General features: G+C 41.0%; 1 protein-coding gene across 1 annotated transcript in view; it reads left to right on the top strand.

Annotated features, from left to right (window-relative positions):
* LOC142469326 (ras-related and estrogen-regulated growth inhibitor-like protein) overlaps positions 1–782 on the top strand; it is a 3,238-nt gene extending 2,456 nt beyond the window's left edge. Inside the window, exons 3-4 of the mRNA XM_075576254.1 lie at positions 18–37; positions 157–782. Coding sequence (XP_075432369.1) covers positions 18–37; positions 157–585 — 449 coding nt within the window. The 3' untranslated portion in view covers positions 586–782. The remainder of the gene's footprint in view (positions 1–17; positions 38–156) is intronic.
* Positions 783–13,775: the final 12,993 nt, after the last annotated feature.

The raw sequence follows: 13,775 nt of genomic DNA, 5'->3' as shown, positions 1-13,775 counted from the left end.
AAAAACTCACATTTCAGGACCTGTGGGGTCCATGGAAGTTGGGTGATCACAGATCAACTTCTGGGCTCCCCTGGTTCAGGTAAATAAAACCTAAAAAAAAAATGTTGCTATAAATGAAGTGACTATTAACCTGTTACTGTCACTCTTGTGTTCTAGGACCCAACTGATGAGAGCTGTGCAGAGGAGGAAAAACGCATCCAATGGGCTGATGGTTTTGTCCTTGTGTACAGCATCTGTGATAGAGCGAGCTTTAGCGTCATCTGTCAAACAATCCAGCTCATTAAAGCAGCCAAAGACTGCTTGGGACCAGAGAAGCTTCCCATTGTAATTGTGGGCAACAAGCGTGACTTGCATCATCTCCGCACTGTATCCAGCGAAGAGGGGAGGCTCTTGGCACTATCTATGGACTGTGACTTTTATGAAGTTTCAGCAGCTGAAGCTTATCATGGTGTTCTGATGGTTTTCCATGGCTTAGTGGACAAGATTAAGGAGTCTAAGCTGGTTACAAAGAAGGGGACAGGAATAAGAGGCATTGTGAAGAGCATGTCTGCTGTGTTTGCCAGGAGAAGAACAGACTCTCTCTAACACAGGAAATATTTGGCTGTGAATCGTTGATACATCATGAGTTTAACATCTGGGATGTGTGACTCTGTGTTATAAAGGCCTGTCCATAGCATGTCCATGGTTTGGGGGTTTTCTACTGTTCGGCCTAACAGTTTATCTTGTGGGCCTTCACATAAGCACTTTTTTGAGTTCTGTTTATGATTATTGCTATTCTATTGTGCAAGGCTTGTGTCCTTTTTTTTTTAAAAGAAACTTCTAAAGTTAAGTCACTGTGGAATATTAGTAGACAAGTATAAGATTAAAATGAATTACTGTATGTACTGCTGTCTTAAAACAAAGTTGTTAAACCAAGTATATATTAGTCCCATAAAAAATGTTCTGACTGCATTAATATTTTCATTAGCTCATAGTTATATATTTTGGGGAAAATCACAGTTTTTTAATTGAAAAAAAAAAACAAGTATAATACATAGGCTCCATCAGTGTAGATGATCCACGTTTTTAGGAAGATAGTGCAGAATGCAAATTATTTCATGTTTGTAAACGGTTGAACGAAACCTCATTTTCTGGCTCTGTTCCTCTGTTGGCCTTATTTCTTCCTTTGCCTCTGTTTTCTCAAATCTGTCCCTTGTATTTAGTTTGAGGAGAGGTGCACTTTATATGGAGATGACAGGAAAGTTTCTGATGTGTTTCTAGCAGGAGTTCTGTGCTGTGATATAATAGATGCATATTGAAGATCCCTTGTACACACACACACACACACACAAACGCACACACACACACACACACACACATTATAACCATTCTGTACTATCAACCACTTTCCAACTCTGCATTAAACACAAACTCTGGTTACTTCCCGTGCATAGACACACAGTGTGTTTATCTGGGGCCCTTTAATGCCAGCGCACGGCTCCAGTGACCTGTTGTGAGAAGTTGAAGACAGCCTTCCGAGTGTACATGTGCACGTCACTTTCACAAAATGTTAAGAGACAGTATCTAGATATTTGAATACAAATGATGTGTAGAGTATATTAAATGATATGTACAGCTATATATTTTAAACTTACATTTTTTTTATATAGGGTGATGTGTAAGGGTACAGAAAAGAAAAAGGGATAGGAGTGGGGAATAGGTTTGGGATACATAACAAAGAAGTCCGGTTTATTAGTTACATCTCGATTCAGTATGTACACACCATACATATTATTCAGTATGTACACACCATACATATTATTCAGTATGTACACACCATACATATTATTCAGTATGTACACACCATACATATTATTCAGTATGTACACACCATACATATTATTCAGTATGTACACACCATAGCAGCCTTAATTTATCCTCACTGACGGCGTTAGTCTCTGGCGGCCGACTTACTGTGGTCATTACCCGGTCACCTGGCACGTAAACTCGCACTATTTTGGCTTTATACTTTGGACTCTTGGTAGATTGGGCCCTGATCTCGCTTTTAGCGCGGGAGACTCGCTGAGCTTAATAAATCAGTGGAGGGGATTCTTCAATATTGAAACCATGGCTGCCATGTCCAAACGTGTCCTTCGCTTGACCTGTTAGGATCGCCAGATCCTATTTGGTAGATTTGTTTTCTTATTGAATGCTACTGTACAATATGCACAGCGCTGTACATCACATGTTACACACAATAATGACCTGCCTATATAAGCTTCTGTATGAGGTTTTTATACGCATTTGGTTCTTGTAGTTATGTTACTGTTTCTTAAATTCAGCATTCTGTTAATATGGTGATACATTATTACATACTGTGTTAATATGCTGATACATTATTACATACTGTGTTAATATGCTGATACATTATTACATACTGCTGCTCTCTGAACGCTGCCCAGGACATTCTCTTTGCCTCTAATTACAATAGAGTAAAGGCCGTACTGTATGTACTGAACAGTCTCCTGCACAAGGCACCTGCGAGCCCTGAAGCACTGAACAATACATTCAAGTCTATGGGCTGTGAGGTGTCTTGCAGTGTGTCTGATAGCAGAAGACTGCTCAGCAAATATTCCCCATAATCCTCCGTTTATATGTATAAATTAATGCAATTACTGTCTCCTACCTACACTATAATGTACTCTGTGAGGTCTGTCTCATATACATGAATAAAGATGTATTGATGGGAAGTTTCTGAATCGCTTATCTGAATCTTTTACATATGTCAATAGCCAACATCACCTCCAAATAAACTCACTCCTGTAGAAACTAAGGCAGGCTGCTTCTTCTGGAATGAACCTCTTATGTAGAACAGAACATTGAAACAAATGTATTCGTACTACTGGATCCAATAACCTTTTGCCACTTTCATACATGGATTTTAAGATACCAACCTTTGTAAATATAAGCGTTCAACGTGAAAGTGTTTGTCTGAAAGTAACATATGTCTTACCCTTGAAAACATTGTTATTGTGACAATGAATAGTTAAACTTCTTTCTAAAAACTCAGTAAAGGCAAAAAATGCTGCCAAGGGTGATAGCGATGTTTATCCGCACTGCAGCTGGAGACTTGTTACTGTGTCAACAGGATATTGAAGTCTGGCATATGTAAAATCTAATGCGTTTACAACCAAAGTTTTATCCATTTGTGAATGAATGCCTCACGCTCACTCTCACCATATTTATTCATCCAAATACCCAGAGGAAAGCCGTTGCCAAGAAAAACATTATCTGGTTGCATTTAAAGTCTTTTTGATGTTGCTGTATTTTATTCTGCAGATCGGACTGATGGGCAGACTGTAATGGTTGGGGAAATAGTTTACAAAAGAACATCAAAAAAATCATAATGTTGGAAGTACATCATGTTTTAAGAAAAGCTCCAGGATCTCTCTGTACTGAATTTCAATCAGGATTTTTTTTTTTTACTTGATTAAGAATGGTCTAGATTTAAAATGAGGGTTTCATAAAGTTTGGCTGCTGAAATTACTTGCAAAGTTACAATAATCAAAATCAATTCATAACCAGGTTATGGATCTATATCAGACTCGCAAACTAGTCATCTAGGTATCAACAGACCTGTAAGCCTGACTTCTATAGTGGGGAAACTGCTTGAAGGTTTAATACGGGATAATATTTAGGAATACCTAATGGAAAACAAAATTACTACTAATAGTTAGCATGGATTTATGAAGGATAGATCTTGCCAAACTAACTTTATTTGTTTCTTTGAGGAGGTAAGTAGGAATTTAGACCAGGGTAATGCAGTTGATGTGGTCTACTTAGATTTTGGAAAGGCTTTTGATACGATTTCACACAAGAGGCTGGTGTACAAAATAAAGAAAATTTGACTTAGTAAAAATATATGCACCTGGATTGAAAACTGGTTAAAGGACAGACAACAGAGGGTTGTCATAAATGGAACTTTTTCAGGTTGGGCTAAGGTCGTGAGTGGAGTACCTCAGGGATCGGTACTGGGACCCCTGCTTTTTAACTTGTTTATTAATGACCTTGAGGTTGGGATCGAGAGCAAAGTCTCCATCTTTGCTGATGATACTAAATTATGTAAGGTAGTAGAATCAGAAGCAGGATGTAGTTTATCTCCAGAAGGACTTGGAGAGACTGGAAACTTGGGCAGGTAAATGGCAGATGAGGTTTAATACAGATAAATGTAAGGTTATGCATTTGGGAAGCAAGAATAAACAGGCGACTTACAAATTAAATGGGGATAAATTGGGGGAATACTTGATGGAGAAGGATTTAGGAGTGCTTGTAGACAGCAGGCTTAGCAATAGTGCCCAATGTCATCCAGTAGCTGCAAAGGCAAACAAGATCTTATCTTGCATTAAACGGGCAATGGATGGAAGGGAAGTAAACATAATTATGACCCTTTACAAAGCTTTAGTAAGACCACACCTTGAATATGGAGTACAATTTTGGGCACCACTCCTTACAAAAGACATTATGGAACTAGAGAGAGGGCTAAGAAGAGCCACCAAATTAATACAGGGGATGGACATTCTAACTTATGAGGAGAGGCTAGCTAAATTAGATTTAATTACATTAGAAAAGAGGCGTCTAAGAGGGTATATGATAACTATATACAAATATATTCGGGGACAGTGCAGGGAGCTTTCAAAATAACTATTTATCCCAAGGACAGTACAAAGGACTTGGGGGCTTCTCTTAGGGTTGGAGGAAAGGAGATTTCACCAGCAACAAAGGAAAGGGTTCTTTACAGTAAGGAGAGAGGTTGATAGAGCGATGCTCAAATACTGTGTGTGTACACAAACATCTTTGTATTTAAGAACATAAGTCCAGAAAAGGAACACTGTATATAGTCCTTAGGCTCATATATAAAGCTTCATCCTATGCGGGGAGGCAAAAATAAAGACCTAGCGGTCAGTCTGCATGACTACCGCATATATGGTCAATATTGCACATCCCACCAAATTAGCATAAGCACCCCATGGATATAACAGGTAATAAAATGAGGGCTAATGTCCATTACCTGCCCTGGGGGTGAGCTGGAATCCAGGACGCCAAAGCCGAATGAAGGTTCCTCTGAGTGCACTCCTGATGTCGTAGAACAATAGAAATGGAAGGAAGCAAAGGATGCACTGCAACTGGATGAGTGTATCATACACCTTGATAAAGTCCTGCGGGACGAAACGCGTTGGTGCGGCTGCTGTATACACCCATGTGTGAGTTTATAAATAAATAACCCTCGATTTTATTTTGGAGTTTGCCCTATATTTTTTCAAACAACTATCCAGTTGCAGTGCATCCTTTGCTTCCTTCCATTTCTATTGTTCTTTACAGTAAGGGCAGTTACAACGTGGGATTCATTACCCATGGAGACTGTGATGGGGGACCACGCGAAACGCGTAACTGTTGCTCTCTTACTGCTTTTAATGGATTGCCAATAAACTATTTTTGTATCGCGAAGCCTGCAGTCCGGTCTACATTTCTCCTTCAAGGCAGCTGCACCGCCATTCACATATTCTCCTGTCATTGATTGCAACCGGTAGGAGCACGCCGACAGCGCCCGGATTTCCATAGGTTACAAGTGAGTAACCAATCTATCTTTTTACCATTCAGTTATATTTACATTTTGACTACAAGCAAGTTACAAGTGTCCCATCCCATCCATACAAGATGAACCTGATGTATTAGGCTATTGGGTGTGTGCAATAGGGGATTAACTCAAGACTTTATGCTTTGTCAGTTGTATTCAATACTGTTTATATGGAATATGGATTCCCATGGGCTTATTAAGCTGTTTAATTAGAAGGATGAAACATTCATGTGCTACATATTGCACTTTCATGTACATGGACATTACCTTGGGTAGCATTGCAAGGGTTGTTACCCCTAACTGGATCGTGGGGAGCAGCGTCCTCCCAGCCTCCAGGCTCTAAGGCTGCGGTCCCAGTACAGCCTGTGCGCACGGCGCGGCGTGCACTGTGCGTGTAAGCACCGCCCCTCAATGGGGCTGGGCCCACTACGCACCGTCACGCAGAAGGTGCATCCGCGCCGTGCGGCAGGGTTTTTCACAACTCAATAAAATTGAGTTTATTCCTAGCGACGGAGGCATACCCCGCATTAAAGTACGCAATGGGACCGGAGCATGTATGTAAAGTGAAAATGTACTTAAAGTGAAGCACTGCCTTTTCCCCACTTATCGATGCATGTACTGTACTGCAATCGTCATATACGTGCATAACTGATGTAAATAACGTATGTGTAACAGGCTCTATAGGCTCCCCGCTTGCGCACAGCTTCGGTACAGGTAGGGAGCCGGTATTGCTGTTCAGGACGTGCTGACAGGCGCATGCGTGAGCTGCTGTTTGCCTATTGGGCGATATGTCCTTACTCGCGAGTGTACTTAAAGTGAGTGTCCTTAAACCGGGGCATGCCTGTATATGTATATATATATATTACAATATATGAAGTTTTGCTTCTCATTACATATTTCTCCCTTTGCTTTGTGCCCAAAGCCTGGTCCTGGCCAGGGGTAGCATAGAAACGTGTAACAAACAGCCCTGCAGCTGCACCAACAGAAGAAGTTTGATGTGAGCTGCGCACACTGTAAGGGAGCGTGGTGCATACAGACCCCAAAGTGGAAGAGTCACTAGCCTCCGATACGGGTTACCGCTGCACCGTGCCTGTAAGTGCCCTTCACAGGAGTGGAAATGAGCGCGGGATTGCTGTGCGGGCGCCTCTATCGGAATTTAGTGAATCCTGGTGCAAAAAAGAGAAAACCTTATAGCATTATTGACTAATGTGAACACACCCATGATTTTAATAGCACTCTGGTCCCTCTTTCATCAGACAGTGTATATCCATCCTTTAATTGGAGAACGTTGGCAGCAATCCCCTTCATATGGGGGGAGGGGTCTCCTGCAACTGACCTGTGACCCCCGAACTCCAGGGACCCCCGTGTCCATGATATTTGTAGTTTTTTTGGGGCCGGTTTTCACACACAAAAAACTCCAAATGTAGCCACTGGGTCACCGATGTCATCTCCTGACATTTGAAGTATTAAAAAGAAGTGAAAGGATAGTCTTGTAAGTTAAAAAGAAGAAAGAAGTAGTTTGTGAGAGTGACCCTCCCTGCCCGGCTCTTAGGGAGGTTACAGCAGTGTCGGTGTTAGGGCTGCTCAGGGTGCAGTACCTTATTCAGGGTGCGGGATCCGTGCAGGCTGGGCGTGGGTACACAGTAATGCGCGCCCGGAACTTCCAACTGCAGCGTCGTTATCCTATAGACACATTCCCACATTTATTATATACATTACGCATCTTGTATTTGCACCGGAGTTTCCTTTTGGCGATACAGTTTCCCTCGCTGCCCTACTTGGCCGGCTAGAAAGGTACTGAGGCTTTATGGTTCTTATGTTACATATAGAGTCCCTCTGTTCGATGGCGCTGGTGGTGCTCCATATCCACTGGGCCCCTGGCAGGCCTGGTACTACTCCCTCCGTGAGCAGCTAATAAAAGTGACCTTACCCTCTCCTAAACATAGGAACATTATATATATATATATTAACACACAAACCCAGCAAGCTCAAACGCCCACACCCACCTAATCTTGACTATATGTAATGCCACATAGAGTGCCACTGGGCTGTGGCACATGAATATAGCAAACGACAGGGGGTGCCCAGTGCTACGTCCAAATGACAAAACATACATGGTAATAATTACAAGAAATGATGCTTCAGTAAGTGCACTTATTATGGTTTACCTTGACGATTGGTGTGCAAGCTTATGATGTTTTGGCCAAAATTTCTAACTAAAAAACCATATTTTATTATTATTAGCATTATTATTAATACTGAAGCATCATTTCTTGTAATTATTACCATGTATGTTTTGTCATTTGGACGTAGCACTGGGCACCCCCTGTCGTTTGCTATATATATATATATAAACACATACATACATAGTCACAGTGAGGTCCCTCTCCTAAACATAGGAACATTATATATATATATAAACACATACATACATAGTCACAGTGAGGTCCCTCTTCTTCAACATCTCATGGGACACGAGTTCCAGAAACTTGCCCCTTATTATTTATATCCCAGGGTGATGTCACTGTCTCCAGGCAGGAGGGGGCAGGGTTTCTGCTGAGCCACCCCAGCACCTTGTGATAGGGAAGAAGGTGTTAATCTCTGCGGGCTCACACAGTTAACCCTTTAAGGTCATGGTAATCCCAAAGGGGGGTTACATTAGTATCAGTAATAACCAGCTTGCAGAGAATAAAAGATTGTTACTGATGTGAGGATTTGAACCAATATATAATGTATATTGCATGTATTTGTTCTAACGGTTGTGTTACTAAACCTAGTACATTCTGTTGTTGTAGCCTTATAATTAATAGGAGCTTTGTCGCATCAGGAAGTATATTCTCAGAATTTCCTGGTATTAGGAGGGATACAAATCACTAATTAAAGATTAAATTGCTGTGGGTTTTATCCGTTCTGATTACAGCTAATGAACCTGCAGGAAACCGAATGAGTTTGTCTTTTGCTAAAGATGACGCATGTTCACTCTTGTTGAACTTGTATTTCTATTTACCAGTCCATGATACATTTTAGTATTATTTATATTATTATTTAGGATCTGTATTTATTGTACTGCAATGTTATGGAATGTACCTGATTGTTGTACATACTGTATTTAACCCTTTCAAATATTTATGTAATGCAATGTCTTTATATATAATATATAACCCTGTTCACCTAATGTAACTATGCATCTGTCATTATAACTCTAACTGTGCATGCAATGTCTTGTATATAATGTATAAGCCTGTTCACTTAATGTAACTGTGTATGTGTAACCATGTATTATTTGTCATCATAACTCTGTGCCCAGGACATACTTGAAAACGAGAGGTAACTCTCAAAGTATTACATTTTATAAATAAATAATAAATATTTTATCTCTGCAAGTAAAACGTTAAAAATATATACATATATATATAGTGGCAATATGATGCCAGGAAAGCTTCTGGTAAATAAGAGCAAAAGGAGAGTAATTGTACCCCATTTTCAATTCTTAAAGTGCATCCATTATAGCCTGTGACGGAGCCCCCCCCCCTCCCAGACCCCAACACCTCTCTCCCAGGCCCCAGCGCCCCTCTCCAGGCCCCAGCGCCCCTCTCCCAGACCCCAATTAAGCCCATCTGCAATTGATCTGTATTTAAATTTTTACCTGTTGGACAACACCCTCTTTGGAAAATCCATCTGTTCTAAAGTCCTTCACATGTGCTAATTAAGTTGCCTGGGCTGTACTTAATTCTGGTGACATTTTAGAGCTATAAAACCAGTCAACATAGCAGACCATGCTGTCTGCAGCCTTGTCAAGAAGCCCTTTTAAGTAGCAAGCAAACAGGAGTTCAAAAAGGAGTGAGTAAAGTGGACAAAACCTGCTGGCCCTGATTCCTGCATTTGACCTACGCTGGAAAGGAGAATATTATCTATCCCAGACTGCACATATCAACACATTACTATTGCTGTGATGCCGCCTTTACTTTTTATATTTGCTTTGACCTCACTACTTTTCAAATTATGCACTTCTTCCACCAGCCTCATCATGTCTCTAACTCTATTCATATATCTCCATCTCTCCTTTCTTCCCCACTTCTCAGTTCAAATGAACTCCTTTCTTATCTGCGCCCTCTGACACCACACAGCTATACACCCTGCACTGAAAAACACCCCTACAAATCATCCTCACACATTCTCTTTCTTTCCATGCTTCTCCTCCTTGCTTCTGGGGATATCTCTCCCAATCCTGATCCCTGCCTTATTTCTACTTGCTCTCGTCCTCGCCTGCCAATTGCATCCTCTACTCCTTCTGGTGTCAACCCTTCTAACCTCATACCCATCCCCTGTCACCCTCCCTCCTCTCTCCCTTTCTCCTGTGCCCTTTGGAATGCTCGCTCCCTCTCTAACAAGTTCCTCTCTGTGCATGACTTCTTTCTCTCTCACTCTGCTCCTATTTGCTATAACTGAGACCTGGCTCACTCAGTCTGACTCTGCTCTGGAAGCTGCCCTCTCTTATGGTGGCCTTTCTCTCTCTCACACTCCACGTCCTGGTGGCAGGGGTGGAGGCGTGGGGCTCCTGCTCTCCTCTATATGCCGTTGCCGAACCCTTCCTATTCCTTCCTCTCTTGCTTTTCCCTCCTTTGAGGTTCACACAGTCCAGATCTTCTCTCCTTTTCCTGTCTATGTGATGGTTATCTATCGCCCACCTACCTCTACTCATCCCCCTTCAGCCTTTCTCTCTCACTTTGAATCCTGGCTCTCTTTCTTTCTCTCCTCAGACTCCCCTGTTCTTCTCCTTGGGGACTTCAACTGCCACATTGATGATCCCTCTCTCCCTTGGGCTTCCCGCTTTCTCTCTTTAACCTCCTCTTTTGGCCTTCAACAGTGGACTGCAGCCAGCACCCACAAGGATGGCCACTACCTAGACCTGGTCTTCACTAAAAACTTTTCTCTCACTGATTTCTCCATTTCCTCTATCTGACCATCACCTCATCTTATCTCTAGTTCGGGCTCTTCTCTGCACTCTCTCTAGTTCCATAATGTATTTTCTAAGGAGTGGTGCCCAAAATTGTACTCCATATTCAAGGTGTGGTACTCAGGGGAGCACAAACTTTTTGAGCTGTGCCCACCTGCCTGCTCGCTCTCGCGCCCCCTTACCTAGTTTGACGGTGTCAAATGATGCCGCGGTGTCACGTGACCCAGTTGCCATGGAGACAGGCGTGTGATGTCATTCCGCATGACACCAAATGATGCCGTGTTGCCATGGCAATGAATCTTAGCAGCTCTTCCAAATCACAGTGAGTTGCAGAGGCCTCATGCGATCCCCGGCATTTAATTTGAATGCCTCATGGAAGAGCACAGGGCCTCTGCAACCACCTGCGCCCCCCCCAAAAAAAACAGCGCCCCCCACTTTGCGCACTGCTGCTCTAACTAATGCTTTATAAAGGGGCATAATTATGTTTACTTCCCTTCCATCCATTGCCCGTTTAATGCACAATAAGATCTTGTTTGCCTTTGCAGCTACTTCCTGACTTTGGGCACTATTGCTAAGCCTGCTGTCTACAAGCACTCCTAAATCATTCTCCATAAAGGATTCCCCCAATTTATCACCATTTAATTTGTAAGTCGCCTGTTTATTCTTGCTTCCCACATGCATAACCTTACATTTATCTGTATTAAACCTCATCTGCCATTTACCTGCCCACGTTTCCAGTCTCTCCAAGCTCTTCTGGAGAGAAATTACATCCTGCTCTGATTCTATTACCTTACACAATTTAGTATCATCAGCAAAGATGGAAACGTTGCTCTTGATGCCAACCTCAAGGTCATTAATAAACAAGTTAAAAAGCAGGGGTCCCAGTATCGATCCCTGAGGTACTCCACTCACGACCTTAGCCCAACCTGAAAAAGTTCCATTTATGACAACCCTCTGTTGTCTGTCCTTTAACCAGTTTTCAATCCAGGTGCATATATTTTTACTAAGTCAAATTTTCTTTATTTTGTACACCAGCCTCTTGTGTGAAACCGTATCAAAAGCCTTTGCAAAATCTAAGTAGACCACATCAACTGCATTACCCTGGTCTAAATTCCTACTTACCTCCTCAAAGAAACAAATAAGGTTAGTTTGGCAAGATCTATCCTTCATAAATCCATGCTGACTACTACTAATAATTTTGTTTTCCATTAGGTATTCCTGAATATTATCCCGTATTAAACCTTCAAGTAGTTTCCCCACTATTGAAATCAGGCTTACAGGTCTGTAATTCCCCTCTTGTGATCTAGCTCCCGATTTAAATATAGGCACCACATCTGCTTTACGCTAATCTTGTGGTACTCAGCCTGTGGAAATGGAGTCCTTGAATATTAAATGTAATGGTTTTGCTATTACTGAGCTTAACTCCTTTAGAACTCTTGTATGTATGCCATCGGGGCCAGGTGCCTTATTTACTTTAATTTTTCAAGCCGCCTATGAACTTCTTCCTCAGTTAACCAATTGTTCATTAATACAGAGGTTGTGGCTTCTTCCTGCGGCACTACTATTGAACTTGATTCTTCCCTGGTAAACACAGAGGCAAAGAATTTGTTTAATGCCTCTGCTTTTTCCTTATCTCCAATAATCTGCCTATCCATCTCACACTGAAAGGTCCTATATTTTCTTTTCTCATTTTTTTGTTATTAAGGTACTTAAAGAATTTTTTAGGGTTGATCTTACTTTCTATTGCAATCCTTTTTTCATTATCCATTTTTGTCAATTTGATTGCCCTTTTGCAATTTTTATTATATTCCTTATCATTCTGATATGATGCCTCTGTCCCTTCTGACTTCAAGTATCTAAATGCCTGCCTCTTTTCCATTTCCTCCCCTACCTGTTTATTTAGCCACATTGGTTTTGACTTATTTCTTTTATACTTATTACCCAAGGGTATACACTGATAAGTGTGCTTTTCTAACAATGTTTTAAAGACTGCCCATTTATCTTCTAATATTTTCCCTGCAAAAACATCATCCCAATGTATTGTAGATTAGTCCTCAGTTTATTAAAATCTGCCTTTCTAAAGTTTTAAGGTCTTTGTAGAACCCAAATCTGTTTTTTTGATCATTTATTTCAAATGAGACCATGTTATGATCACTGTTACCCAAATGTTCCAGGACTTGAATATTTGCAATTACTTCTACATTGTTTGATATGACCAAATCCAATATTTCCCCTCTCCTGGTTGGTTCCTCAATAATTTGGGTCATATAATTGTCTTTAAGCACCTCCAAAAACCTGTTTCCTTTTGTTGTAATGCTAATCTCATTGCCCCAGTCTACATACGTATGTCTGATAATTAAAATCGCCCAATATGCAAACATGACCTAGTTTTGATACCTTCTCCATTTGCAAAAGTATTTTAGCTTCCTCAATCTCACAGATATTTGTGGTTTATAGCATATCCCTACAAACATGTTCTTTGTACTTTTACCTCCACTACTAATTTCTATCCACAAGGTCTCTACATTTTCATCATTCACTTCATAAACATCTTCCCTTTATAATAGGTTTTAGATCCGGTTTAACATATAAGCATACTCCACCTCCTCTTCTATTTGCTCGATCCTTCCAAAAAAGGGAATAACCCTCTAAATTAACTGTCCAGTCATGAGTTGCATCCCACCATGTTTCAGTAATGTCTATAATATCATACTGCTCCCTTGCAGCTATTAATTCAAACTCCCCCATTTTATCTGTCAGGCTTCTTGCATTAGCAAGCATGCATTTAAGTTTTTTTTCAGCCTGTACTATTATCTTATCTGCTCCTTCCTTTCTGCGCCAATTGTGTTTAGTCTTTAGAAGTTTTCTAATATGGCATTATAATGCAGAATATTACAGAATTTCCATAGGATTCAATGGCAGCGATACCGCAGAATATCCACCATAACTCGCCAGCGAGAGGAATAACCCAGCTACGTGTGAATCTTTTATTTATATTCAGAGCGCAGTACAATATGGAAGGGAGGAGTAGAACTATGTACATATAGACAAAGTGAGTCCATAAGAAGAAGCCTCCAGCTCCGTTAATACATGCAACGTGCTTCTGTCTTTGGAAATAGTGCGGGGGAAATGCTGAAAACATAAATTACTTTTTAGCACGCTGATAAAATAGTCCTTCCACATATGTTGTTATAAAACCAAATG

Source organism: Ascaphus truei, chromosome 18, assembly GCF_040206685.1.
Source record: "Ascaphus truei isolate aAscTru1 chromosome 18, aAscTru1.hap1, whole genome shotgun sequence".
Classification (NCBI taxonomy): domain Eukaryota; kingdom Metazoa; phylum Chordata; class Amphibia; order Anura; family Ascaphidae; genus Ascaphus; species Ascaphus truei.
This window is presented reverse-complemented; position numbering and strand designations above follow the sequence as displayed.